Source organism: Emiliania huxleyi (assembly GCF_000372725.1).
Source record: "Emiliania huxleyi CCMP1516 unplaced genomic scaffold EMIHUscaffold_8, whole genome shotgun sequence".
Lineage (NCBI taxonomy): Eukaryota > Haptophyta > Isochrysidales > Noelaerhabdaceae > Emiliania > Emiliania huxleyi.
Window position 1 is genome coordinate 83,953 of NW_005196021.1, and position 23,742 is coordinate 107,694.

Below are 23,742 nucleotides of genomic sequence, written 5' to 3' on the forward strand. Positions count from 1 at the left end.
GGAGCTCGCTCACGAGCTTGTCCTTGTCGCCGTCGGCAATCGCAGCGCTGTCGGCCCCAAACGCGTCTAGCTCCTGCCGGATCGCGTCGACGGACATGGCGCGCACCGCTGCCGCCTCCGCCTCCGCCTGGGCGACTGCGTCGCCAAAGCCAGCGGCAGGGCTCGAAGGAGCTGCCGGCGGCGCCGCTGGTGGTGGCGCCTCGCGTGCTTCGACAAGCGCTCGCTCCAGGTCCTCACGCTCGAAGCACACGCCCCGCCACAACACGCTGCGCTCGTCCAGCTCTGCCTTGATGGCTGCTAGCCGCATTTCGGCAGGTGTGGGTGTGCTGCCGTCAAGCCGGAAGCCAGCAGTCCGCACAGCGGCGGTGCCGGTACGCAAGGGGCCGATGGTGTACGCGAGGGGCGTGGCAGCGGCCAACTGCAACATCTGTCCGCGAGCTCGAAAAAGAATTTTTCCTCTCGCTCCTCGGCCTGGATGTGAGGCTAATGACTGCACTCCAAGTGCTCCAAGTACTCCCTCGCACAACACTGGGCCGCGAGGTGGCATGAAGGTTGCAGCGAGAATCGGCGAGAGACTGCGAAGAGAGATAGGAAGAGGCGGACGCCCAAGGGTGGGCGACGGCTAGCGCATCACACCCCTCTCCTTAAAATCCCTGTGTGGTGGCGGCGTGCCGTCCTCCCATCCCTCCCTTGGGCTGTCCGTTTTCTTTCTTTCCCCAGTGTGTTTTGGTTGCCTCCGTGCTTTCACACTTCGCCTTATCGTGTCCGTCCGCTGTGATTGCGTCCGCCCACGACTACGTCTCTCCCCTTCTGGTGTCGACCGCGCCCCTCCGCGGGGCCTCGGCCGAACGGGAACAAGAGATGTATGTAAATAAACATGAACTCCCAGAAAGTTGGTCATGCCACGTCACGACAGCCCACTCCAAATGCAACGACGCTGATGAACCCTGTCACCTGGCTGACGGTGGAAATGGGCAACAGCACGTTCAGACCATTCGTCACTTCCAACGTGTCCTACAAGTGGTGCACTGAGATGCAGATGGAGCTGTTTGAGATTCGAGTCATGGAGCAGGTATTGCGAGCGCGTGGTCGGCCAAGGAGCAAGGTGCCTTGCTGTCGATGTTGGGGTGAATGACGGCTTCTACACAATGCTTCTCGGGGCCGCCGGCTGCCACGTGCACGCCTTTCCCTTTGATGTGCAAGACGTGTGCAACGATATTGCACGCGAGACAGTCCCGACACCGCAACGCCGCCTTTGCTGCCAACATCGAAATTAAACGCTGGGTGCGGCGTGAGGGTCGGGAAGGGGCCGCCGGGAGTCGCGGCCACCAGCGGCGACACGACTGTTGGCTCACCGAAGCCGCCCACTTCGCGCTCGTCCGTCAGCGAGTCGACTGCGAGTCGACCAGCGCCGCGACGTTCAGCCCGTGCGAGTCGCCGTCTCCGAGCGAAGGGTTCGCCCACGACCACTCTCCGTCCTCCTCTGGCGTCTGATCATTTGCGACGGTGTATCAGTCGCCTTATGCCACCGTTGCATATCCCTGTGACGGCGGAGTTGGTCGTAGCGGCGTGGCTGAGGGCGGCGCGGAGAGCACTCCGCTCTCCTCGTGCAGCCTCGGGCTGTCCCGTCCATAGGCGTGCCGCAGGTAGAAGGTCGACAGCACCCCTATGCGGGCCGCCGTCTCCACCGAGTCGGCTCTGGGCCCCCGAGGACCCCTCGGCTTGCCCTTGTCGGAGCGTGGCTTCCTCTTGCTGGTGGCCTCGAGCTGCGCAGCCTCGGTCAGGATCCCCTTCTTCAGCAGATCGCCGTGACAGGACTCAATCCTACCCGCGCACAGGAGAACAAGATCCGTGCCGTCTCGAACCTTCTGTGCCAGTTCGCGAAGCGCCGCCGACCGTGTCCTCCAGAGTCGATCGGCCTTGTCGTCCAGGAACGCGTCGGCGGTCTCAAGGACGCGACCCTCGCTGGAGCGCATCTCCCTCGCCGGCAGGTTTTGCTATGGATGCCTTCTTATGGCGTGGGGATGCAACCCGCCTCCTGTCCAAAGCCCTACGGCAACTGACACAGAAGAGCTTGTGCACTCGCGCCCGGACTTGCAATAGCCTGAAGCCTCCAGAACCGGCGGGTTTTCGCTTTTCGGGTCAGTCGGCATGCGGGTCGGCAAGCTTGCAAGCGGGGCTCATGCAGGACTTGGCGGCCACACTGCAGCCGCCCTCGTAAGAACTGACGAATCGCTGATTAGCAGCTAGTTAGAGGCACCTCCTCGAAGGTCCAACCGCGAGTCTCCTCGAGGCGACTGCGCTGGTGCTGCCGGGGGCCGTTAGCACGGGAGACGGTCTCATTTTGGACGGTTGTGATGCAGCCGGCAGTGTGCCGGTGTGTCACTCGTGATAGGCCTACTGAAGAGCGGGCCGATACGGCGATAGACCGCGGTATTTGTGAGTGGAAGAGCCCGGGCGGCGGGGTGCGTACGGGTGTTCTCCTTGTGTGAATTGTGTGACCGCCCCCCCGCCGCCGGCGCCGCCCCCCCCCCCGCGGGGGGGGAGCTCTTGTGACGTGTGAGCTGTAGCCGTGTACACAGCCGGGGGCCGACACGCACACGGGGACCATGTATGTAGTAAGTACGAGGTCAAGCATACAGCATGTTGTGCGGCTCAAAACACAAAATAGAACACTTTATATCGTTTTCTCTCACGTTACCACCACTTCAGCCACTCTATCAGCCCCTCAATCTGCCGCCATGTTGCGTGCAGTGTGGATAGCGGCGGCGGCGGCGGCGGCGATGGAGGAGGTGGTGAGGGCGGCGGAGGTGGCGGCGGGGACGGCGGCGGCGGAGATGGCGGGGGCGGGGGTGGCGGGGATGGGGGCGGTGCAGACGGCGGCGGCGGAGACGGCGACGGCGAGGGCGGCGAGGGCGGAGGAAATGGTGGTGCGGCGGGTGGCATGCTGTGCAGTAGCGCGGCGAGAGGGTGGCCGCGCCGCTCTGAGGTGTCCGAGCCATCAAACGCCTGGTATAGCCCCGCAGCAGCCAGCGACCCGGCGCCGGTGGCGAGAAGTAGGATCAGTGCCGCCCGCCAAGATCTGGCCGGCGGCGGCGGCGAAGTCGGGAGCCCTCGGCCTCGTCGCGAGCCGACCGGGCTGTCCCCCTCCAACGCAGCGGCCTCGGCGAGGTTGAGCCAGTGCTGTTGCACCGCCACCGTCTCAGCGAGCGGGGCGTAGCCGCAGTAGCGATGCAACAACGCCATCAGGCGCCCCTGGATGCCTTTGGGGGGGGAGTCGGCGGCGCGAGGCACCGGCAGCACCAGCCGCGCCCGATCAGCCCTCGCCCTGGCGATCCGATCCTTTACGTCCGGGTCGGAAGGCAGGATTGCGGCGGTGGCCCTCCTGGCGCGGGCGACACGCGATGCAACGAGGACACCAGAGGAGCTCTCTTCCTTGGTGAGGAGCGGCGCCACTTGCGTCCTCGGTGTCAGCTGCTGCGTGTACGCCCGCGGAGAGGCGCTGGGAGCGTCAGCCACCCCGCTGCTCTCCACCTCGTCGTCCTCGTCGTCGATGCTCACACCGTACCGCGCGTGGCCGTGAGACTTGCGCGCGGGAGCAGCGGAGGTGCTGGCAGCAGCTGGGCGCCGTACTGGAGAGGTGCTGGCCCGGGCAGCAGCTGGGCGCCGGACTGGAGGCGCTGTGCCGCCCGACTCCTCGTCCTCTGAGCTGTCCTCTATCCGCGCATGCCGCGGGGACAGGAGCTTCTGCTGGATGCGGACGACCCTGCCCGGCATCACTCCGGCAAGGGGCGGCGGTGGGGCCGACAGAGGTGGGGACGGCGACGGCGGCGGCCACGAGGGCTGGCGGCCGCGAAAGCGCGGCGTGGGAGGTTGGTGCTCCTGCTGCTGCGCTGGCATTGCGCGAGCGCCAACGGAGAAGCGTGCTGCTGCTGCGCAAACACGCGAAGAGCCTTCCTTCCCCGCCTTGCCACGTTCACGACGGGCGTTTCATGACGGAAAATTCCTGACGCCCTGGATTGTTCTGTCGAGTGCTAGTCGGACTGTGTTTCGCCTTCCCATCAATCAATCAATCTACCCTTATAAGTCTCTCGTGTCGGCGCCGACGCTCTTTTAACGTAGAACGTCCCAGCTGAACACGAGAACACCGCCCGCCGACGATCGATCAGTCCACAATCGTCGGCCCGCAGCGACCCGCAGCGATGGATGCCGCCGCCCCCCCGGCCCCTGCGGCCGACGCGCCGATGCACGATCGGCCTCCGTCGGACGGCTCTCCAGCCTCTCCGGCCGCTGCCGCCCGCGCTGCTGCCGATCCAGTCCCTCTCACGCTCAGCGATACCCGCACAACCTACGACAACTTTGAGGTCGCCGGCTTTGGCCAGGTGCAGCCACCTGCTTGCCTCCATGTTCACGCTTCGCGCCCCTCCCCCCCCGCTGACGCCGCCGCATGACCTTAGGTGAGGGGCACGACTACCCGCCTGGAAGGCGCTCTCATCAGCAAGTCACCCAGGCACCAACTCCTGGGCGTTTACGCTTGACTGCGAAACCATGCAGTGGATGCAGCTCGATCAAAACGGCGACGCCAACAGCTGGCCCCTGGGCGAGTCCTTGCGCTCAGGATGAGGTGCGAGCCATGATGCTCGACTATCAGCGTGCACCAAGTCGCTCACATTCCGTGAGTTCGTCAACGGGCCGAACTCTCCAAGTCGACGGCGATCTCGAACTCCGACAACTGGACCGGTGCACCAGCCACGGAGGACGATGGCTCCCTCGACGACATCCCTTCATCGAAGGACGCCTTCACCGCCGCCGGCCCTGGGCCATCCAGCGCGGCCTCCGACGGCCTGCACGTGATCGAGGTACAGAAACGGTGGCTGCCGCAGCTCACACCCTAATCTATCTGCCTTAGGCACGGAGCCAACGGAGCCATCGCGCATGCCCGCATCGCGTGCGGCTCCGAGGTCTCCCGCCAAGACCGGCTCGGCGCGGCGCGTGGCCGCACGCCGCCGTTGAAAAGGCGATAGGAGAGGGGAGAGCGCCGGCCACATCGAGCGAGCGCTGACGTGTAAGGTGTCTGCGCTGCTCCGGTGTGTGTGGGATTATGCCTCCCCCCATCTGTGCGGCGAGGTGTTTGCGGTGGGTGCGATGGCCGATCGTGCGCGATAGCCTCCCATTGTGCGTGGTGTGTCGGTGTGTCGGTCGTCCGGAGCGTGTGGCGGCGCCGTTGCATGCAGCGACTCTGCTCACGTGCCACGACTGCTTTGACTGACTTATGAGTGCTGATGGATGATCTCCGACAACCCAAAACCAAAATGAAAATGCGGAGTGGCCCCACTTTGGCGTGCAGATCCTGCGTCTCTCACTGCCCGAACAACAGAGGCGGGTCCGCCGCAGGTCCCCCACTAGTCAGTGCTAAAAGGCTCTCCCAGATCTCTAATGGAAGTGGAAGTTCTGCCAGTCCAGACATAGACAGCTATGAAGCTGGCCAAACACACGAGCGCCGCTCGTCGGCCGGTGAGGGACTGATCTCGGCTGATCTCGGCGCGCAGTTTTTTTTTAAGGCGCCAAAATGCGGTGTGGTCTGTCTGCCCCCAGGACGAGGCTGGCGGCGGAGAAGCGGGCGGCGTCCGAAGCATCGGCGGCGGATCTGGCCCAGCAAGCGGAGGATGCAAAGATACGGGCGGAGCAGCAGGCGGCAGCCGCGGAGGCGGCGTCGGCCGAGCTTGCAGAGACGGCGAAGAAGCTGGCGGCGTCCGAGGCATTGGCGGCGGATCTGGCCAAGCAAGTGGACGACGCGAAGCGGGACAAGGCCGCGGCAGCAGCGGCGGCGGCCGAGGCGGCAGCAGCGGCGGCGGAGGCGGTGAACAAGTCGGCGGCGCCCGAGGCAGCGCCGGCGGATCTGGAAGCGAGGCAGCTCATCGACACCGACCTCGAAGCAGGCACTGTCGGACGCTCGATTGGACTGCCCACGTTCAAGAAGGTGCGAGCGGCAAGCGACGGCGGCGGGCCGTACCAGCAGCTGATCGATGGCGAACGCATCCGGATGACCAAGGGCTTCCTGGCGGCACTGCTGACGACAAACACTTGCTGCGCAGCCTTTTTGGGCATGGTCCTTGTTGTGCTGTACCAGCATTCGTACGCAAGCGGTGTCGGTGAGGTGCAGCCGCGCCCCCCGCCTCCCCCGATCAGCAGCTACGACTACAACTACGACGTAGCCCCACCTCCCCCAACCAGCAGCTGCGCGATTTACCATGCCGGTGCGGCCGTTCTCGAGGGCGTCATGCACACGATGACGGCCGATGGGCTCACAGAGGTGGAAACTGAAGAGCGCGAGATCGTAACGGAGGAGCGCATCGGTTTCAGCAGCCCCTTCTCCCCCACCTTCTTCGACTTCGAGTGCCTGCTTGCCAACGGCACGGGCGATCCGTGCGACGCGTACGTGGCCGAGGCCTTCACAGACCAGATGTTCGTTCCTCTGCGCACCGACTCACTGGTGGGGCTCTGGCTCTCCACGATCTTCCTCTACTCGCTGGCTCAGATTGGTGGCATCCCGCGGCCACGGTTTGTTGACCGCAGGATCGACTGGCCCGGGCTCGTCTTCTGGCTCTCTTGGATGTTGACGCAGCTGTGCCAGTTCTTCGTGGTCGGCTTTCCCTGGCTATGCAGGTTGTCGCCTTCTTCGGCGTGCACGAGCGCACCGGGCCTTGCATGGTCAGGGTCGACAATTTTACGCTGCTGGACGAGTACGCGACGGTCACGTTTGCGGCGCAGCCAGCGCTTCTTAGCAAGCTGCTGCTTCTCGTCGTGTACGGGTACCTGCTGTCGCTCGGCGCGCTCGTGTTCATTGGGCGCAACGTGAACGAGGTTGACTTTAAAGCTGAGGCCAGCAAGACCAACACGAGCCTCGTGCAGCCGATCCCGCTTGCGAGCGTGCTCTACTTCATCTCGCGGTGGGCGTTGTACGGCATCTGCCTGGGGACCGTCGGCGGGTGGCTTGGTGGGCCGGTCGCCTCGTGGGCGGCCGCGCTGGTTGCGGCAGCTGTGGGCTCGCTCACGGGAGGATTCAAGCGAGGGAGCGGCGGTTGCGCAATGTTCGCCAAGTGCACCCTTGGCGTTCTCCTCGGCCTGCCGATCCTGCCACTGGGCGGGCTGTTCCTTGTCTACCTACCACTGGGCGGGCTGTTCCTTGCGTTTGTCAAGCTAAGCTTTGCCGCCGGGCGGAGGTCACTCCATCTGATTGCCTCGACAGAAGAATTGAACTGGCCCCGCTGCCAACGGCTCGAGGCGCTGACCAAGACCGCAGCGGCTGCCACCAAGCCGGCCATCAGCTGGCTCGCCCCGCTCGGAAGCCTCGAGCTGTCCAGCGGCATGTCAATGGTGGTGCAGGGGCTGGCGTACACCGAGACGAGCCTCTCAACGCTGGCGGGCGCACTGGCTTGCGTGCTGGGCTGCCTCGCACTCTCCCCACTGGTTGCATACGGCACGTGGGCGGCGGAACAAGGACGGCTCGAGCCCGATTACGATGTCGAGGACAGCGCGGTGGAGGCGGTGCAGGCACGGCTGTGGATGCTGTGGCTCCTGGTGGCAATGCCCGTGCTGCTGTTTGCTGTCGATCTCTTCTTTATGCATGGCGAGCTCCTCCTCGACAGGGTGGATTCTCTCAGCATGTTCCTCACCGTATTTGTCGCCCCCTTCCTCCTCGCGCTCGGCTTCGTCATCCTCTTCACCTCGCAGGACGACTCGTACATCGAGCGCATCGTCTGGCACGCACAGGTTGTATACGGCGACTCCTTTGCGTTCCTCGCCACGTTGCAGCTCGACGTGTCGGGTCTGCAGCCCTTTTTCGACAGCGTGATGGCGGACATGGTCGCCTTCACAGGCGATCCTTTGGGAGCAGCGCAAAAGGTCGCCGATCGTCTGGCCGAGATCGCAGCGGATCCGCTGGCGCCCGTGAGGGAGGTGGTCGAGGTGGTTGCCAACATGTCGCGCTATCTGGAAATCGACCCTTCCTACTTTGTTGAACACTCGGCGGCGCTCGACGTTCTGAATGTATCTCTGGGGCTGCTCAAGCTGCTGGCCACCTACGGACGCAAGGCATTTGCGCTCTACGATGTGGTGCTGGGCCTATTTCGCGGAGAGAAGGGGGAGGGAGACGAGGAGGACGACGGGGTGGTGCAGGTGCACGAGTGCGTGGCGGATCCGAAGAAGGCGCAGCTAGAAGCAGACATCGAGCTGCTCTGCCAACGAGGTGAATACTCGGACGATAAGACTTCGTTGGACTTTAGTGAAACGCGCCTTGATGCTGGGGACGTGGCGACAATTGCTCTCTGGCTGAAGGACGACGCGGTGCTGACCACCCTCAACATCAGCAAGAATTACATCTCCGACGAGGGTGCCAAGGCGCTGGCCTCCGCTCTTCGCGTCAACGAGGTGCTGACCACCCTCAACCTCCGCTCCAACAGCATCGGCCCCAAGGGCGCTGCCGCCGTCGGCGAGGCCCTCAAGGTCAACGAGGTGCTGACCACCCTCAAACTCGGCAACAACAACATCCGCGCCGAGGGCGCCGCCGCAATCGCCGAGGCGCTGCGCGGCAACGGGGTGCTGACCAACCTGAACCTCTACTACAACAAGATCGGCGACGAGGGCGCCAAGGCGCTAGCAGCCGCTCTTGGCGTCAACGAGGTGCTGAAAAACATCGACCTCAGCTACAACAACTTGGGCGATGAGGGGGAGAAAGCGATTCACGATGCGGTGAGCGGGCGGGAAGGGTTCGAGCTCGAGATGTGAGGGGTGGGTTCTGAGAGTGGACGGCGCAGGGGAGCGTGCGGGTAGTGAGAAGGGGTTGTCTGCTATATTAGTCGGTGGAGGATTTCTTTCTTTTGGCTTGTGCGTTTTTCAGGCAGGGTGCTGACCTCCTTGAACATGGACGGCAACGAGATCGGCCCCACCAGCGCGACTGCGATCGCCGAGGCGCTGCGTGGCAACGGGGTGCTGAAAACACTTCGGCTCGGCGGCAACAAGATCTGATGCGACGAGGGCGCCGTCGCGATCGCCGACGCCCTTCGCGTCAGCGGGGTGCTGAAAACCCTCGACCTCACGTCGAACGAGATCGGCGACGAGGGCGCCACCGCGATCGCCGACGCCCTCAAGGGCAACGGGGTGCTGACCACCCTCAACCTCGCCAACAACCAGATCCGCGAGCAGGGCGCCGCTGCGATCGCGGAAGCGCTGCGCGGCAACGGGGTGCTGAAAACGCTCGACCTCTCCTTTATCTCTCACTCTAGCTAAGCCAGGGGAGGCTATTCTGGGCGTCCACACGGCTTGCACAGGTGACCCTCGCGACAAAGCGAGCGCGTCCGGCAGAGCGACTGAAGAATCGAGGACAGAGTCACAAATCCCGCTTGTTGTGCATGTTTTGAGGTCGGACAGTGCTGCTGTCTTCTCCACGCAGCAGCCGACGCCACCAGGCCTCGGTAGCTGAGCAGCAGGAGCCTCCTCGCTGCTGGCAGAGTTGCGCCTCTGTTTGCCGCCGCTAAGAGATCGTTGTTGCGGGAATCCAGGGAATCTAAAGGAATCTAGAATCTGTGGGTCCGAGATTCGATCTGGGACCTGAGCTGCTCGGGACCAGCTGCACGAGGCCCCCCATGCGTGCCGCAACGACCCACAGTGCTGGTACCACTCTGTTCACGTTCACAGCTCTAAAGTGGACCATAACTACGACACAGGGGGTACACCTCGGCCCACCCCCGGCTGACTCTCGGCTAACACGCCGCTGCGCATCACCAAGGCGGGCGAGCGGTGCGTGCGACGGCGCGCGCACCAGCTGCGCCGCGCCGCCGCCGGCAACACCGCGACGCCGCTCACCTTGCAGCGGGTGAGTAGGCGCGCGCAGATCTCGGTCGCCATGAACCGTCCCGGCGTGCACGTCGGAGCGTGCGGCGGAGGCGGCGGTGGATCAGGCGACCACACACCACCACCGAGACACTCTCCCGAGACGCCTCCGCCTACAGACTTCCTCGTGGCGGAGCAGGCGATGAGGCACTGCTTCGCCGACACGGCGCCCTTTGAGCGCGTGCCGTGAGCGTGGCGCCCTGGCGATGATGCGCCCATGCCTCACGGCACCGCGGCACACGCCACGCCGGTTCGTGGTGCCCCTCCTTGTGACTTTAGTTATTGCGAGAAGTACGTCTAGATGTAACCTCGCCAACATGGCGCGCTGTCTTTGAAAAGAAAGTGTACAAAACAAAAAGGAAAACAGAGGGTCCCCAGCACTTTGCGTTTCCGGAAATTTCCAGGGAAAACAGAGGGTGTTTGGTGCTCCATTCTGGAAACTCGCTGTTTTCCCTGAGTCTGAGAGCTGGTCTGGGGCAAAATCTAAGGCAAAATTGAGGAAATCGACAAAATACCCAGGCGGTCGCAGGGTAAATTCCAGGTATGCACGGGTTCTCCGCAAAATTCCCGGCATTTTTCCGATTTGGCCTAAAATTTGGCTGATTTTGGGCCCAAACCAGTCTCGACTCGGCTCAGAGCCCAAAATTTGACGATTTCCACGGAGTTTTCCCGGGAAAAGAGAGAGGAAAAGAGAGGGTGTTGTAGAGAAAAAAGGAAAGGAAAACAGACGGGGTGCGAGAGGAAAACCTTATACAGCCTAAACGCGAGGCCACAATAAGCATCCAAGCCCCTCACGCCGATCCATCCATCCATCCTCCCCCCACTCCGTGTGCGAGTGAGTTTGCATTCTTACTCGCCGCCCAATTATTAAACCCCTCATTTTGACCGCGCAAGATATATAAAGGGTGGCTAAGGGCTCTGCCCGCAAAAGGCGCCCGCGTCGCAGACGCGGTACCATTGACAAATCTGCAACATACCCCCACACGAACAAATAGCAAAATCCGAAAATACCGTGTGCACAAACTGCGTGATGTCGGCCGTGCAAGCCTTCAGCTGGTCCTGGTGTGCTGGTGCCAAGACATCCGTAAAATTGAAGCCAAGAACGTCCGCCAAATCCGTGCTTTCGGAGCAACTGAGGGGAAAGCCGCTGATCGAGCCCAGCGTGCCCGCGGCCGCCTCCCGGCTCCCGCGCAGCACCGCCGCGGGGACGACACGCTGCGGAAGCGGATCGAGCCCATGCACGGGCAAAGAAGGACGCTGCAGAAGCGGTTGGAGAGGCAGCCGGCGTCTGCCGTCACAACGAGTCCCAGCGCTGGTTGGACACGCCACGCCGCTTGCGGCGAATACCAGCTCCGAGAAAATCTTCGAGGCACGCGTTACTTCCTCTGCCTTCGTGAGAACACGCCGGTCTTCGATTTCGATGCTGCCCGGCCTTGCTCGTCCTTGCTTCGGGGCGGCGCCGCGGCAGTCGCTGCGGCGAGCGGCTCGTGCGACACGCCTCCTATCAGCCTCTCGCGATCGGCATCTCAGCGTGGCCGCGCCCGCCGACTTGGCGCACGTCGCTGCGGCCGCCACCACTTCGGCAGCGGCGTCGAGCTCGTTTGACATCGACCAGCTCGCGCGGCAGCCGATGACCTCGCTTTCGCTCAACGACCTCTACCGCGTCGCGAGCTCTCCGACCGACGAGCAGAACCTGCTCAACGCGCAGTTTGTGAGGCGCGAGCTGCCCATCCGGTATGCTCATCGGTGCGCGCAGCTGCGCAACCTGCCCTTCGGCCTCGCTGCGGACGAGCGGATCGAGCATGCGGCGCGCACGTACGAGCAGCAGGCGGAGGCGTTGTTCCTCCACCCCAAGCCAGTCGACGCCAGCAGCAAGCGGTCATTTGACTCGCTGCTCCGCTCGTCGCAGCCAAAGCTCCTCGAGGTGCCGGAGACCTTCCACGTGGCGTGCGGGACATGTCCGTGACACGTCCGTGACACCTACAGGTGCCGGAGCATATTGGCACGGCGCTGGCGGCGCGGCTCCACGCGGAGGGCGGCGAGGCCGACGCAGACGCAGACGGCGCGCACGCAGCGTCCATGACACGTCCGTGACACGGGCATGGTATGTCCAGGCCGACGCCGATGCCGACCGCACGCAGCAGCGAGTCATCGACACGCACCTGGACGAGTTCTTCCTCGCTCGAATCGGCCAGGTGCTCCTCCTCCTGGTTAAACGTCCAGACACGTCCGACGCCTCCCGGCCGCCTCCTCGGCATCTTCCCATCGTCCACTGGCGCGCCCCTCCCCTCCTCCCGCCGCCAGCGCTTCTTGATCGAGCACTACCTCGCATCGTCTGGCTCGAGCGGCGCGGAGCAGCGGCCCGGCTTCTCGGGCATCATCCAGTCGCGCTGCTCGCCGTTCGAGGTTGTCGAGCAGGCGGAGGCAGATCTGGGGGAGATATGGGGGGAGATATGGGTTCGAGGTTGTCGAGCAGGCGGAGGCCTCTCTCCGTAGTCTGCCTAGACTGACACGCCCCTCCTCCTTGCGAGAAGCCTACACTGAGGAGTGCGCTGTCTCATGCTCCGCCTCTGGCAGGCGGCGGCCGAGACTTTCCTTCTCTGCAGCGCGCGGCTGGGTGTCTGCCCGCAGATTGAGGTTCGGGGCGACCGCGATGCGTCGTTTACGTGCGCGCGCAGCCAGAGGAAACGCCTCGAGGCTGTCGAGCTCTTCACACCTCAAGCTGTGAACAGGTACGTGCCGAAGCACATCTTCTTCGTCGCGAGCGAGCTCCTCAAGAACGCGGCCGCGGCGACAGTCGACTTCCACGCCTCGCGCGGCGGCGGCGGCGGCTTACCCCCCGTCCGGATCGTCGTCGCGTGCGGCGAGAACGAGATGGCGATCAAGGTAGCGGATGAGGGCGGAGGCATCGCGCGCTCGCGGCTGGCCGAGGTGTGGTCGTACCGCGGGGCGCGGCTGGCGGGCGGGTTCGGGCTGGCGGCGAGGAGCGACGCGGACGAGCTGGTGCGCTCGCCCGAGGCGTCGGCCGGGCTCGGGCTTCCCCTGGCGCGGCTGCACTGCAAGTTCTTCGGCGGCTCGCTCCACCTCACGCCGATGGAGGGGTACGGCACCGACTCGTACGCCAAGCTCAACCGGCTCGGCGACGACAACTGCGAGGACCTGCCCCAGGCGGTGCGGGAGAGCTACGGCATGGAGGCTGCGGAGCCCTCGGCAGCTGTCAATCAGTGGTACGCGCGGCGCGGGCTGCAGGTGGGAGACTTGCTCTATGACGCGCAGGCGCGGCGCGGCTGAGGAGGAGGGCGGCGGCAGAAGGCGGGGGCGGAAGGCGGCGGAGGAGGCGGCGGAGAGAAGGCCGTGGTTTAGGAGTAGGGGGGGCGGGGGATGTGGGATGGACACACGCAATTCGAGGCCTTTCGCTTTCCTCCTGCATGCGTGAGTCTCGAGTCCGAGGGAGACGCTGAGAGAGAGTTGACGCGGCTGGAGAGACGCGTGTGCCGCGTGTGTGCGCGCTCTCTTTCTCTCCTGCTGTGAGACGCACCGTGCCATGTGTCGCGACACGCATGTGAGGCATGCTGATGAGTGATGACTTGATGTCATCACTAGCCGAGCCAAGGCCGGCGAGGGGTCGTTTAGCGTGACAGATAAGTCATACAAGTAGAACTTCAAGTTGCCAACTTCGTCGACCGTCGTCGTCACGTGTCACGTCGTCAAACGTGCACGTCGTGTGACTCGTCTCTCGTGTACGCACGGTACGCGAGACATTAAAACTAAGGGGCAGAGGCACTCCGCCACAGAGTAATGGAGAAGTCTGTCCGCGCCTAAGGATTCTGCCATTCCTATTCTGCTCTACTACACAAGGATTCTTGCTATTCTACCTCTCACTAGATTCCCCTTCCCAGGTTCCTCTTCTGCTCAGATATTCTGATTCTCTCCCCAGACTCTCCCATCTTGGCCCCGCTTTCAGCTTCCTGATTCTCCATTCTCGTTTCCTCCGCTTCCTTTCCGATTCTCTAGGGCAGCCAGAGCCAATTCCTGATTCTGCTCCCCCCTCCCGATTCTCCTGTCTCTCTTCCTATTCTTGATGCTCCATTTGATTCCTGATTCCTGATTCCTGATTTGTCGGATCGCCCACATTTTGACCGGGATTCTGATTCCTGATTCCTGATTCCTGATTCCTGATTCCAACATTTTGACCGGGATTCTGATTCCTGATTCCTGATTCCTGATTCCTGATTCCTCGGAGTTACGCATTTCGGCGGGATCCTATGTTGGCCTGACTCTCCGTACTCCTGAGAGCCGATATTGCGTGTGCGCGGGGCTTCACACAGCTCACTCAAACTTCGCCCGCGGCAGCATGCTCAGGCGCGGCGCGCGGGTCTCTCTGGCGCTCCAGCCTCACGTCAGCGCACTCAGCGCTTAGGCCTCGGTCCGGCGTCCGCAAAGGCGCAGTGTGTGGTGCGGGCTCTGCCCGCCCCCCCGAGGAGAGGGGGGGGGGGGGCGCTCCCGCGCGGGGGGGAGCCGAGCGAAGCTCGGCTCGGGTTCAAACTAACCCTCCCCCTTTTCCCTTTTTCTAAAACTGCTCGCCGCGAGCGGCTCGCTTCTAAAACGAGCTCGCCGCGGCTGTCGCCGCGTCTCGCCTGTCTAGGCGTCGTGATGCGTGTGTGCTTTCGAGCTGGGCGTATAAGAAGAAGAAATTGAAGCACTCCTCCCATTGACTTAGTACGAGCACCGAGACACGAGACAGCAGCCTACCCGTTCTACACCCACACCGCCGCGGAGCTGCCTAGCTGGCGGGTGCATTCACAGCGAGCCCGCGGGCTTGGAGACCCAATCAGACAGCACTCCCCACAGCAAAAGAGCAGACGTGCCGCTGTGAGCATCGCTGAGCAGCACCAACGACCGCTTGCGGGGTCGCTTCAGGCCGGCGCCAAGCTGCATCTGACGCCGGCATGCCGTTCAAACCCCGGCACCAAGCGCCCGCGGGAATGGGAGACCGCCTGCCCAGAATTAAGATCGGCCGCGCACTGCTCTGGCTCCACCATGCCACCGCCCATGAGATCTCTGACGCACGTGTGATGAGCCGCCGTTCAAAAGTGACTGTACTGTGCGGAGCGCGGAGCGCACTTCGATGGCAAAGTGGGTGGCGCGGAGGATACGGCGCGTACACATGAGCGTGATTGGTTGAGTGAGCATGCCCAGATGGCCGGCCGGCCGGGCTACCGCCCCTCGACGGGCAAAAACAGGAATCAGGAAACGAGAGTCCGGCCGGGTTGCCAAGAAATCGGCGGGCGGGCGGAAAATTCCCTTTCCGGCATCCGGAGGCAGAAACCGCAACCGCGCGACAGAATCTGATAAGGCGAGAATCGGACGGACAGAATCAAATATTTTAGGCAGAAACGGAAGCTGGGTGAGGAATCCTGCCCGGAGGCTGAGTGCGTGGAAAGGGGACGGGCAGAATCAGATCGAGTAGGCAGAACCGGAAAAGGAGAGTGAGAATCAGAAGAAACGGACACGAATCCCTCTCGAGCCTCCGCATACAGAATCCTGTCTTGGGTGGCAGAATCGCTAGTGCAGAATCCTCAGGCGTGGACAGGGTTCTCCAAGACTGCCGCCACATCACCACTACCCGCGCTCTAGAAGAGCGCAAGAGGCGGGCGGGGCGTGGGGGGGCGCGGGGTCCGCGCGGGAATCCGGGGGCGAAGTCGGGGGGGCGGGGGACAGACACGATACACGTACGACGTGTCGCGCCGACTCTTGGAACACACGGCACACAGACCGACCGCGTCTCACAGTCTACCGACAATCGACAATGTGTACAATCTTGACCCGCAGCCGCGCTTTGAGGCAGGGCGCAGGCTCACCGGGAGACCTGCTTAAGCCAAGTGCGGGGCGGTCTGAGCAGGCGTGAGGGCTTGGTGAGGGCAAGGCCTGAGCTCTCAACAGGATTGGGCCATACGACAGCTCCTGCCGGTGTTCAGTGGGCATGCCACAGAGCGCGAACACACTTCCCTACCATGCCCGCACCGCGGTGCAGCCACCGGCCAGCGACCTGGGCGGCGGCCTTCAAGGGTGGCTGCTCTGCGATGACCCTCCTGGACTCAGAGCCCTCCTCCGCGTACTCCTTGGCGAGAGCGAGCAGGGTGGCTTTGTGCTCGAAGCGCGCGGCCAGCACGAGCGGAGTATCACCCGCCGTTGTCCTCTGCGTGAGGTTAGCACCACCCCGCAGGAGCTGCGTGACGAGTTGAGAGTGGCCTCTCTCCGCAGCAACGTGCAGCGGCGAATGGCCAGTCCAAGAAGGGACGTCAATATCCGCGCCGTGCTCGATGAGGGTGGATAGGACGGCGCGCCCGTTGCTGCTCGCGGCGGCGTAGTGAACCGCCGTCCAACCATGCGTCAGCTCCTGGATATTGAGGTGTGACCGAGGGATCGCGTTGGCGATTGTCGCGGTGGTCCTGACATCGCCGAGCTCTGCGGCTCGCATCAGTGCCGTCTTTCCCACCCCGTCGTCGCACGAGGCCGGTGACGCGGCCGAGGAGAGCAACAGTGAGGATAGAAAGGTGGCCATTGGCGGAGGGTCGTTGAACAGCGGCGTCGACGAGCGAGTGGTGACTGGGGGAGACCGGTGACCGCTGAAAGGACGGATGCGACTGAAACGAGGCGACTCCACCCGAGACACGTGTTTACTTTAGGGCCCTTGCCCTGCGAATGCGCGCCCCCCCCCTAGTCTAGGGTACCATACTTCCGGGCCGGTGTGCGGGGAGCGAACCTTAACGACCGCCCAGAAGCTTTCTGAGCGAACCAATCGGGCCAGGATCATCAGCATATGTCCCCTCCACAACATCGTGGGCGTTTGAGCGGTATTTGAGGAGCACCGCGACTCTGAAGTTCGGCCGGGTGGTCTGCAGACCCCCCCCCCCGGAGCAGCAGAGGCTCCGTGGGGTCGAAAAGTCGACGCTGGGAGTCGCACTCGTCAAGCCATCGCAGCACCACGCGATCCGCACGTACCGCCCACATCCCCTCCACCGCTGAGAAGGCGCAGATCGACCGCCGGGCCGCGTAGTCGTCGTTAAGGAGCGGTTTTTGGAGCCGTACGAAGAGGTCCCAGACGGGCGAAGATGCGGTTTTTCGACGACCACACGCGATGTGGTATCTGGTTTTTGCTAAAAACGGGCCGCCTAGTGCAGCATCACTAGTACAACACGCAACCACTCTGAGAGCTCCACACTAGCCGGTATAGGCGAGCGCCGACGGCGTCACGGTCGCCGGAGTGGACGCACTGCACACACACTGTGACCGTGTCGTGGGTGTGACAGTGAGCTGACACAATCGTCGGCGCCGCGCTATCGCGGCGCCCCGCAGTCTACACACCTCAGGCGCGCCCCTGAACGCGCCATGAGCGCGCAGGCACATAGCAGCGCCGCGCCAAAAGGCCATTCCCTCGCCCGACCCGTGGCTCCACCGTGGCTGCAGCGGTCCGCTAAACCTGCACAGGGCAAAAACGTGTAGCTTAACAGACGACTTGTGATGATCAGTGCTGGCGGAGGCCTCATCGCAGCGGGATCTGACGTCGCGTTTGAGGTGTGCATTGGCGGAGGGGTCGCATGGCTGAGAGAGACAGAGGCAGCAGGCGGGTGGTGGGGCGGCACCTGTTGCTGCCATGGGCAGCGCCGAGCCGCGGCGGAGTCGCTCCGTAGGTCCATGCTGAGCCGCACGAGTGCGCCGACCCGTCGCGAGGTGCCTGCGCGGGGGTGATGTCGCGCCGATGGCTGAGTACGTGCGGCGTGAGCGGGCTTTGTGCGAAGGGGCGGCGCGAGAGGTGAGCCGGCGGGCGCGCCCCGCGCCGGCGGTCGAGTTACCGAACAATTCGACGTGGCGCAGCTCCGCGCCGGCGGGGACGACCGAGCACATGATGTCGGCGGCGGTCACGCGACGAGAGAGAGCCGCAGGGGCCCTCTGAGAGCCAGGCGCCGAAAAGCAGCGTGAGCGGCGGCCGCGATCAGCCACCTATGGGCGGTCATCGGGGTCGCGGTCAAGCGCTGCCAGGGTTGGATCCGGTGCGTCTCGTATCACTGGTGGGCAGGGTGTGCAGCAGCCGCGCTCAAAAAGAGGGAAAAAAAGCGGCTGGTACTTGGACTGTCGACTCTCTCGACGCACCGTGCTCGACCTCGCTGAAAAGCTGGCTGGTGGTCGCGCGCAGCGCGCCGGCGCGACTCCGACTGGTTGGGCACCTCGGCTGGGTCCATCGGCAAGAGGCCCGCGCCGTCGGGCGGCCCCGGGAGCGCATGATGCCCCTCCGAGAGGCGCTGACGCCCCGCCGAGATCGCGCTGGCTTCGCACGAAAATCACAAGGCGCCAAGGGGGGGGGGTCAAGTATGGTACCCTAGACTAGCTAGGGGTCAGGGCTCTCTAGCCCGTAGCCCGATCCCGATCATCCGGCCCGCTGGATGCGCTTCTCAGCTCACCGGCCCTGGATGTGAGGTTACCGACTGCACTCCAAGTGCTCCAAGTGCACCCCCCCCCCCCCCCAGTCTTTCCTTTTCCAGTGTAATGTAGCTCTTACGAACATACCCGAGGGTGAACTGCTGACAGGGTTTGCGATGAGAAGCGATCCGAACGTGGCATTCGGGTGATTAGCTTTTAAGACACAGAGCTCTCACAAAATCACTTGCTTGGGCTGTAGCAGGTTTGCCTCTCGCACCCCGTCTGTTTTCCTTTCCCTTTTTCTCTACACCCCCTCTCTTTTCCTCTCTATTTTCCCGGGAAAACTCCGTGGAAATCGTCAAATTTTGGGGCGCTGAGCCGAGTCTGACTGAGGCTGGTTTGGGCCCAAAATCAGCCAAATTTTAGGCCTGATCGGAAAAATGCCGGGAATTTTGCGGAGAACCCGTGTATACCTGGAATTTACCCTGGCCCTGCGACCGCCTGGGTATTTTGTCGATTTCCTCAATTTTGCCTCAGATTTTGCCCCAGACCAGCTCTCAGACTCAAGACTCACGGTACAGGGTCAGGGAAACTCGCGAGTTTCCAGAATGGAGCACCAAACACCCTCTGAGCTCTGTTTTCCCTCGAAATTTCCGGAAACGCAAAGTGCTGGGGACCCTCTGTTTTCCTTTTTGTTTGCCGGAAAACCTGCTACATCCCAAAAAATCACAGCGGGAGGATTTGTGTTCTGATTTGCCAACAACAAAACAAACACAGTGTTTAGGAGTTGTTGTTTGGTATTGCTAAAAATCTCTCTCCCAACAACATACCTAAAACAGCGGGAGGAGCAGTCGCCAATTCTCCAGGTTCTGGCGGGCCACCCTGTTCGATTTGAGCTGGTAAAGATTCTTTTTTGCCTAGTATAAAAGAAAGAAAGAAAACACACAACCCAAGGGAGGGATGGGAGAACGGCACGCCGCCACCACACAGGGATTTTAAGGAGAGGAGAGTGTGATGCGCTAGCCGTCGCCCACCCTGCCTAGTGTCGTGCGAGGGAGTTTTGTTGTAAAATTCTTTTTTTGGTTTTGTTTCGTCGCTGGCTGGTGGTGGCTGGGCTTAGTTGTTTGCCACACCCACGCAGCTTTGGGGTCACAGCCCCCCCCCCCCCCGCGCGATTTCTTTTCCTTGTTCTTTTCGGTTCTTGTTTTTAAAACTCCGCTTCTCTGTCTCTATGTTCTTTTTTCTTTGTCTGCCGACTGCCAGTTAGGTTAGGTGTGTGTGTGTGGGGGGGGGGGCTTATGCTCTGGCGAGACGTGAGGCGCATGCGCCCAGGACGCAGGAGGGGAGGGGGCATGTGTAACGACACTGCTAGAGATGCCTTTCGGGGCCCAGAGATAAAACTTCTGTGATGCCATGCGTGACCTAGTAGTGTCCCCAGCTATGGGCGTGTCCACGTTGGAGCCAGGTGTGGTGTGGGCGCGAGAATAGCTCCGCCGTTCATGGAGGCAACCGATGCGAGTCGACTGGTGTGTGTCGTCGTGGTTTCGTATCAAGAATACTCACTCACACACACACACGTTAGGTTAGGCCGAAAGGTGAAGAACAGCCAGGCTCGGACTGGACACCAACGCGGTATGGGTGGACGCTAGACAGATGATGACGGCACGCACGAGCGACACACAGACACAAACAGGCTCTGCCAGTGTGTGCGCACGAAGAAGAAAGGGGGCGTCAACCGCGGTCGATCACACCGCGGTCGATCAGCCTCGGCGCAGGAGCGGCAGCGATCGAGCACACAAGGCCGGCAAGGTCAGGAGTCTACGCCGCCGATGCCCAAGCGACCGCCTGCTGCGACCCCTGGCGCTCCAGGCGCCGCCAAGGTGCCGCGCTGGTCTAGTGCGAGTGTCGCATCGGCCATCGCGCTCGCGTACGCCGCCGGCCTCGGCAGCCGCGTCCTGCTCACGGCCGGCGGCGACCCGCCGCCGAGCACCGCGGATGCTTTCTCGCACACGACACACCCAGACATGGCGACCGACGGCTTCAACTGGACGCAGCTCTCGATGAGTCGCGCCAACAACTTCCCGTCCGGCACGATCAAGTACCTCGACGCCGCCACCATCAAGGAGCGCGGCGCGATGCACGCGTGGCACACGACGTTCGCTCGCTCCATCCCGGCGCTGGTGTCGGGACTCGGCGACGACGTGGCCGCCTCCTTCTCCGGGTGGCGGCGCGAGGACTACCGCCGGCACTGGGGCGAGAAGGACGTCGTCGTCGCCTTCTCTCCCGACAAGATGTTTCAGCGAGGCGTCCTCCGGTCCGGCCTGAGGAGGCTGCAGGCGAGGAGGCTAGTCTCGCACCGCACGGGAGGCCTGAGGAGGCGCCCCCGGCCCGAGGAGGCTGCAGGCGAGGGTCGGGCCTCATGACAGCAGCGGCACGCCTGCTCACAGCTCTCTCTTGTAGGATCTCACAGCCCTGTGTCACCGGCCGTGTGTCGCGGGACGAGGCGCAGAGCCAGACCCTTCCGTGTGTTTGTGTTTGCAGGCGCCGCACCGGCAGCGAATGCGCTTCGACGCCTTCCTGGACGCGCAGGCGGAGGAGGGGGTGGGCGAGCCATCGCCAGATCTCGCCTCTTCGGACCGTCCTCGGAACCGCCCCGCAGGCCGAGTCGGAGCGGGTCATCCCGCCGCTGGAGCACGTCGCTGTCCAGCAGTCCCCGTCGCGAGACCTGTCCGACTTCGGCCTCCCTCCGCCTCCTCCTCTGGCGGGGGAGTGCGCAGCCTTCCCGGAGCCTTCCCGGAGGTTTCGCATAGGCCTCCCTCCGCTGCCTCCCTTTGTCGAGGAGCTCGTCTCGCCTACGCTGCAGGCGCGTGCGCGGCGAGTGGGTGGCGGACCCGTCCTCGACCCTTCTCGGACCCTTCTCGGAGCCCTCTCGGAGCCTTCGACAGGCCCGCAACTTGTGGGTGGCGGCCCCTCCCAAGACGTCGGTTCTGCACTACGACTGGCAAGATTCGGTGCTGCTGCAGGCGGCAGCCACCGGGCGATTCTTGAGTGATGGGTGGCGGGTGATTGATTGGTCTGAATGGCCTCTGCTGCAGGTGCCGGAGCGAGCCCTTCTGGGTGACGTAGGACCCGGTGCTTCATCAATCGTGGTTGGACTCTCCTGCAGGTTTCGGGAACCAAGCGCTTCACTCTCATCGACCCGGCCAGGCCGCTTGCCGACCCACCCGCGGCGGTGCCGCTGACCCGCCCGCCTCCCCAGTGCTCTCACTCCCTGCCCACGTCTGCTCAGGCTGCACACAGCCTACCCCGCGGTGATGCTGATGGAGAACCTTGTCAGAACGGGCGCCGGCCCCACCTCGGAGGCGGCCGTCTCGGACCCTTCTCGGAACCTTCTCGGACACCTCTCGGACCCTTCCTGCAGGCGCGGGCCAGTTCGAGCCGCGGCTGACGAGCCGAGAGGTGGACAACTTCCCCCTCGCCAACATCACGCACCCCGACTACGACCGCCACCCGCTCCTCCGGGACGCGCACGTCATGACCGTCGAGGTTGGCCGAGACGAGCCGAGAGGAGCCGAGAGGGGTACCCCGTGATGTCCGTCGAGGGTCGCGTCTCTCCGCCCCAAACCTGCGCGCGCTCCCGCCTCGCCCCCTCCCAGCCAGCTCGCCACCACCCGGCCAGGTGCCGGCGGGCTCCGCGCTCTTCCTGCCCGCCTACTGGTTCCACCAGGACGAGAGATCGCCCGAGATGAGCCGAGAACACCCGTGATCAGCCGAGATGAGGTGCCCGCGCCTGCTGGCTGCACCAGGTGGAGAGCTTTGCCGCTCCCGGCGAGCTCAACGTCGCCGTCAACTATTGGTTCCAGGGCCACTCGCTCGCCACCCGCCTCTACCGCACGCCGCCCCAGATGCCAGACACCGACCGCCGCTCCTGCTGGATGCCGGAGTGTGCGAGATCCCGATCTGCTTTCTTAGCCCTCGTATTCCCGCGAGACCCGCAGGAGTGCGACGCGCGATGCTGCTTTCGCTTTCAGCCCGCGTCTCTTCATTTTTTTAGGAACGCTGCGCGAGAACGTCTTTGTCAACTGCACGCTGCCCGCGGCGCCGGGACAGCTGCACCCGTGCCGAAATTCGGTCTTGCCGGAGGACGAGGGATGAGAGGGACTTCCGGCGAGGCAGGCTGCCCGCCAGTCTCATCTCCCCGTCTCTCTAGATCTAATCACTTACGATTTGTTTTTTGCGATTCCCGTGCAGTAAAAAAAGAAAGAAAACACGGGCAAGGGTTCTTTTCTGCCAGAGTTTGGTTGTAAAATTCGGTGAAAATTCTTCTTTCTGATCGGGCGAGCCGCTCCGGTAGGCGCTCGCCGGGATGGGCTGCTTGTTTAGCAAGGGCGCGGAGGCGGCGCCGACGAAGGCGAGCCGTGCCTTTACCCCCGTGGAGTCGCTTGGCTCGTCTCCACAGAGCGACGCGGGCAGCGGCAGTGGCGCGGCCGAGAACGACCTGGCTCTCCAGATGCACGAGCTGATTGTGCGGCTGGAGAGCCTCGCGGGCGCTCCATATTCTGCGGAGCCGCCCACTGCGGGCGGACCGCCCGCGCCCGAGGACGTGCAGCGCTTTGCCTCGCTGCTTGAGCGGCTGGAAGCAGCTGCACCTGCCTAACCAGTGCTACTCGCGCGTCGCGGCTGGACTTCGTATAACCTCACAGTCCTCGGGACCTACTTAGGATCTAGCTCGCACTTTATTTATGTGTCTGCAAAGCAATGACGAGAACACTGTCCGGACGAGCTGAGCGCGCCACCACCACAACACCGTGTCAGCATTTCCCGCTGGACCACACCGTCTGGATCAGGCTGAGCGCGTGGCTCGCGATCTTGGCGTGCGTGGCGTGGCTCGGGTGGTGCGCATCGTGCCAAAAGGACAGTGCGCGACTGGCGCAGCCCGAGGGGTGCGGGGCGGCGGCGCCGCCGCTCCCCTGCGCCTCGGCTCCCTGCTCCCCGCCACTCCTCCAGAGCGCCGCGTTCTTCCGCATCCGCTGCGCGACGAGCCGCGGCACCCAGAGGAGCCCGCACGCGTCTGCGCCCTCCGCGGCGGAGAGGTCGTCCAGTAGCGCCGCCTCGTCGAGCACCAGAAGCCGCACCTGCGCCGCCATGAAGAGACAGCAGAGTCAGGTGCGGGCACGCGGGTCTGCGCAGTGTTTCAGAGGTAGCCCACGGGCTGCGAGTGCAGCGCCTACGGCTCAACACGTCTCCTCTCGAGTGCTGGTTCGAGTACACGGGTCAGTCTTCCGGCCATCTACGCTGCCGCACGGCGGGGGCCTCGGCGGCGAAGCCGGCGAGCGCCTGGTCGGAGTCGTGGGTGTGTCCAGTTTAGAGGAGGCGCCTCCTCGAGCCTTCCTTTTTTACTCCCTCGGATCTCGGCTCCTCTCCGCCGAT

At 63.5% G+C, this 23,742-nt stretch overlaps 7 protein-coding genes across 7 annotated transcripts; 3 read left to right on the forward strand and 4 right to left on the reverse strand.

Moving 5' to 3' along the window:
• Window positions 1–1,520: 1,520 nt before the first annotated feature.
• EMIHUDRAFT_198288 (hypothetical protein) lies at window positions 1,521–1,976 on the reverse strand (the record flags this gene model as incomplete). Its single annotated transcript, XM_005759412.1, has 1 exon — window positions 1,521–1,976. The coding sequence occupies one exon, from the start codon at window positions 1,974–1,976 to the stop codon at window positions 1,521–1,523; it is 456 nt and encodes a 151-aa protein (XP_005759469.1).
• A 693-nt stretch (window positions 1,977–2,669) lies between these two features.
• EMIHUDRAFT_432947 (hypothetical protein) lies at window positions 2,670–3,845 on the reverse strand. Its single transcript, XM_005759413.1, has one exon. It carries the CDS (start codon window positions 3,775–3,777, stop codon window positions 2,698–2,700), a length of 1,080 nt encoding a protein of 359 aa, XP_005759470.1. The 5' UTR covers window positions 3,778–3,845; the 3' UTR covers window positions 2,670–2,697.
• A 4,405-nt stretch (window positions 3,846–8,250) lies between these two features.
• On the forward strand, window positions 8,251–8,667 carry EMIHUDRAFT_44743 (hypothetical protein; the record flags this gene model as incomplete). The annotated part of the gene is made up of 1 exon (XM_005759414.1): window positions 8,251–8,667. A coding segment is annotated over one exon (417 nt), but the record flags the coding sequence as incomplete, so codon positions are not given.
• A 255-nt stretch (window positions 8,668–8,922) lies between these two features.
• On the forward strand, window positions 8,923–9,288 carry EMIHUDRAFT_198292 (hypothetical protein; the record flags this gene model as incomplete). Its single annotated transcript, XM_005759415.1, has 2 exons — window positions 8,923–8,988; window positions 9,037–9,288. The coding sequence occupies 2 exons, from the start codon at window positions 8,923–8,925 to the stop codon at window positions 9,286–9,288; spliced, it is 318 nt and encodes a 105-aa protein (XP_005759472.1).
• A 2,001-nt stretch (window positions 9,289–11,289) lies between these two features.
• PDK4 (putative pyruvate dehydrogenase kinase) lies at window positions 11,290–13,554 on the forward strand. Its single transcript, XM_005759416.1, has 6 exons — window positions 11,290–11,815; window positions 11,878–11,934; window positions 12,006–12,086; window positions 12,196–12,309; window positions 12,469–12,557; window positions 12,624–13,554. The coding sequence occupies exons 1-6, from the start codon at window positions 11,312–11,314 to the stop codon at window positions 13,180–13,182; spliced, it is 1,404 nt and encodes a 467-aa protein (XP_005759473.1). The 5' UTR covers window positions 11,290–11,311; the 3' UTR covers window positions 13,183–13,554.
• Window positions 13,555–14,807: 1,253 nt separating this feature from the next.
• On the reverse strand, window positions 14,808–16,456 carry EMIHUDRAFT_198295 (hypothetical protein; the record flags this gene model as incomplete). Its single annotated transcript, XM_005759417.1, has 3 exons — window positions 14,808–14,952; window positions 15,227–15,308; window positions 15,916–16,456. 3 exons carry the CDS (start codon window positions 16,454–16,456, stop codon window positions 14,808–14,810), a joined length of 768 nt encoding a protein of 255 aa, XP_005759474.1.
• Window positions 16,457–17,260: 804 nt separating this feature from the next.
• EMIHUDRAFT_448455 (hypothetical protein) lies at window positions 17,261–18,134 on the reverse strand (the record flags this gene model as incomplete). Its single annotated transcript, XM_005759418.1, has 4 exons — window positions 17,261–17,272; window positions 17,538–17,629; window positions 17,748–17,842; window positions 18,046–18,134. The coding sequence occupies 4 exons, from the start codon at window positions 18,132–18,134 to the stop codon at window positions 17,261–17,263; spliced, it is 288 nt and encodes a 95-aa protein (XP_005759475.1).
• Window positions 18,135–23,742: the final 5,608 nt, after the last annotated feature.